Source organism: Myotis yumanensis, unplaced genomic scaffold (assembly GCF_028538775.1).
Source record: "Myotis yumanensis isolate MYYU_CA2020_CCGP unplaced genomic scaffold, mMyoYum1.0.hap1 SCAF_10, whole genome shotgun sequence".
Classification (NCBI taxonomy): domain Eukaryota; kingdom Metazoa; phylum Chordata; class Mammalia; order Chiroptera; family Vespertilionidae; genus Myotis; species Myotis yumanensis.
This window is the reverse complement of record NW_027223761.1, coordinates 1227120-1229017: the sequence shown is the minus strand read 5'-3', so window position 1 is coordinate 1229017 and position 1898 is coordinate 1227120. Positions and strand designations below refer to the sequence as shown.

The 1898-nt window shown below is 59.7% G+C and overlaps 1 protein-coding gene across 1 annotated transcript; it reads left to right on the top strand.

The window, feature by feature from the left end:
* Window positions 1-500: 500 nt before the first annotated feature.
* On the top strand, window positions 501-1698 carry LOC139017752 (interferon-induced transmembrane protein 3-like). The gene is made up of 2 exons (XM_070426348.1): window positions 501-879; window positions 1434-1698. The coding sequence occupies exons 1-2, from the start codon at window positions 631-633 to the stop codon at window positions 1623-1625; spliced, it is 441 nt and encodes a 146-aa protein (XP_070282449.1). The 5' UTR covers window positions 501-630; the 3' UTR covers window positions 1626-1698.
* Window positions 1699-1898: the final 200 nt, after the last annotated feature.

The following is a 1898-nucleotide window of genomic DNA, read 5'->3' as shown; positions in this document are numbered from 1 at the left end:
ATTAAGTTAATGGTCAACCGCTAACTCTGTTAACTATCCTGTAGCCATCTGTGTAAAGAAGCACATGTCCATCATTTTACTTTTTACCCAATCCCAGCGGTTCCCCCCTTTGCTTTCTCCCACCTCCCTAATCTATCACCAGTGGATTTCATGTTACCCACTTAAGTATTTTCCTTGTGATGGTAATTTATAAAAACAAGGTATGAACTCCCCATTCTCCGGTTCTGCTTCCCGGGATCATAGGTCCACAGTTTGGCTCAAATACAGGCACTAAATTCCTTACAGGTCTGAATCTCTTTACCTTAACATCCCCTTCAGGGGGTGAGACACACCCCGGCCCATCACCCCCTAATGAGGACCTGGGGTAGCTGACAGGCCAGACTGGAGTGACAGAGACAGGAAGCCCCCCCACCGCCACTCCCCCCGCCTTTCCACTCCCCGCCCCTCCAGGCCTCGGCCTCTCTCTGCTGGGCTATTGTGCAACCTGACACTCCCTTAGCAGGGACGCCCTCTAGGAACACAGCCAAATTCAACTTTGGGGAAAACGAAACTACCAGGGAAAGGAAGCACCGTTGAGGCTCCATTATCCTGGGATCCGCATCCGCACGCCATCTGCTCCCCTCCAACACCATGAACGCCAACTCACAGGCTTTCTTCTCTGGCGCTCGCACCGGAGTGTCCCCATCCTACGAGGTGCTCAAGGAGGAACACGAGGTGTCTGTGCTGGGGGGTCCCCAGAACTCGATGGCAGCGAGGACGACGGTGATCAACATCCAGACTGACACAGTGGTGCCCGACCACATCGTCTGGTCCCTGTTCAACACCCTCTTCTTCAACCCCTGCTGCCTGGGCTTCGTGGCGTTCGCCTTCTCCGTGAAGGTGGGTGCGGGGGATGGGAGGGAGGCAGGGGGGCTTCCTGGAAGGCTTGTGCGCCCCCACAGGTGTGCTGCCCAGGTGACCCTTGGGATTGAGGAGCCCACGTGTGTGTGTGTGTGTGTGTGTGTGTGTGTGTGTGCAGGTCACGCTGAGGCTGCCTGGGGATGGCAGGGTCAGCCTTTGTCCCCTGGACTCCAAGGAATATCCTGTTGATCAGCCAGAAATTACACTCCTCTGACTCACCATGTGGCTTCAGGGCTCTGGCTAGAGAACAAAAGTTCTCAGAAAACCCTGAGCCCTGGTCGGGGGGGAGAGGCCAGCAAAGGGGCCCGGGCAGGGGGAGAGGAGCCCTGAGGCCCTGGAGAGGCTGAGAGGCTGGGAGGGAGCCCCCCTGGCCTGTCCTGCTCAGGCTCCAGGGAACAGGGAGGGGGACGCTGGCCTGGCTGAGGGCAGGTGGAGGCTGGTCTGGGCAGGGAGCGGCCAGGGCCGGGCCTGAGTCACAGCACCCGGCTGTCCCCAGGGCCTGTCCAGACCCCTCACCATCTCTTCTCCCCCAGTCTAGGGACCGGAAGATGGTGGGAGACGTGATTGGGGCCCAGAGCTATGCGTCCACCGCCAAGTGCCTGAACATCTGGGCTTTGGTCCTGGGCCTCCTTGTCACACTTGGGGTCATCATCGGCGTCGTCGCATTTTACGCCACTGCACTGAATCGCGGCTACGTGGGTTCCTATCACCTGCCCCAAGACTGAGGCCCTGGCCCTTTCCCAGCTGCTTCACGCACATGTGTGCAATGGAGTTCAATAAAGCACATGTCTGTGACAACGCTGTCTTTCTTCCTGGGGAGAGTCCTGTGAGAGCCCTGCCTGCCCCTGGGACTGAGCCCACCACCCCCTGCCCGCTGCCCGCTGCCCAGCGGTCCGGAGGGGCCTGGATCCGAAGCCAGGGGCGGCCAGGCCATCCTCCCTGCAGGAGCACATCTGTCCTGCTCTGGGCAGTCGCCCCGCCCCGGACCTGACCCCGGG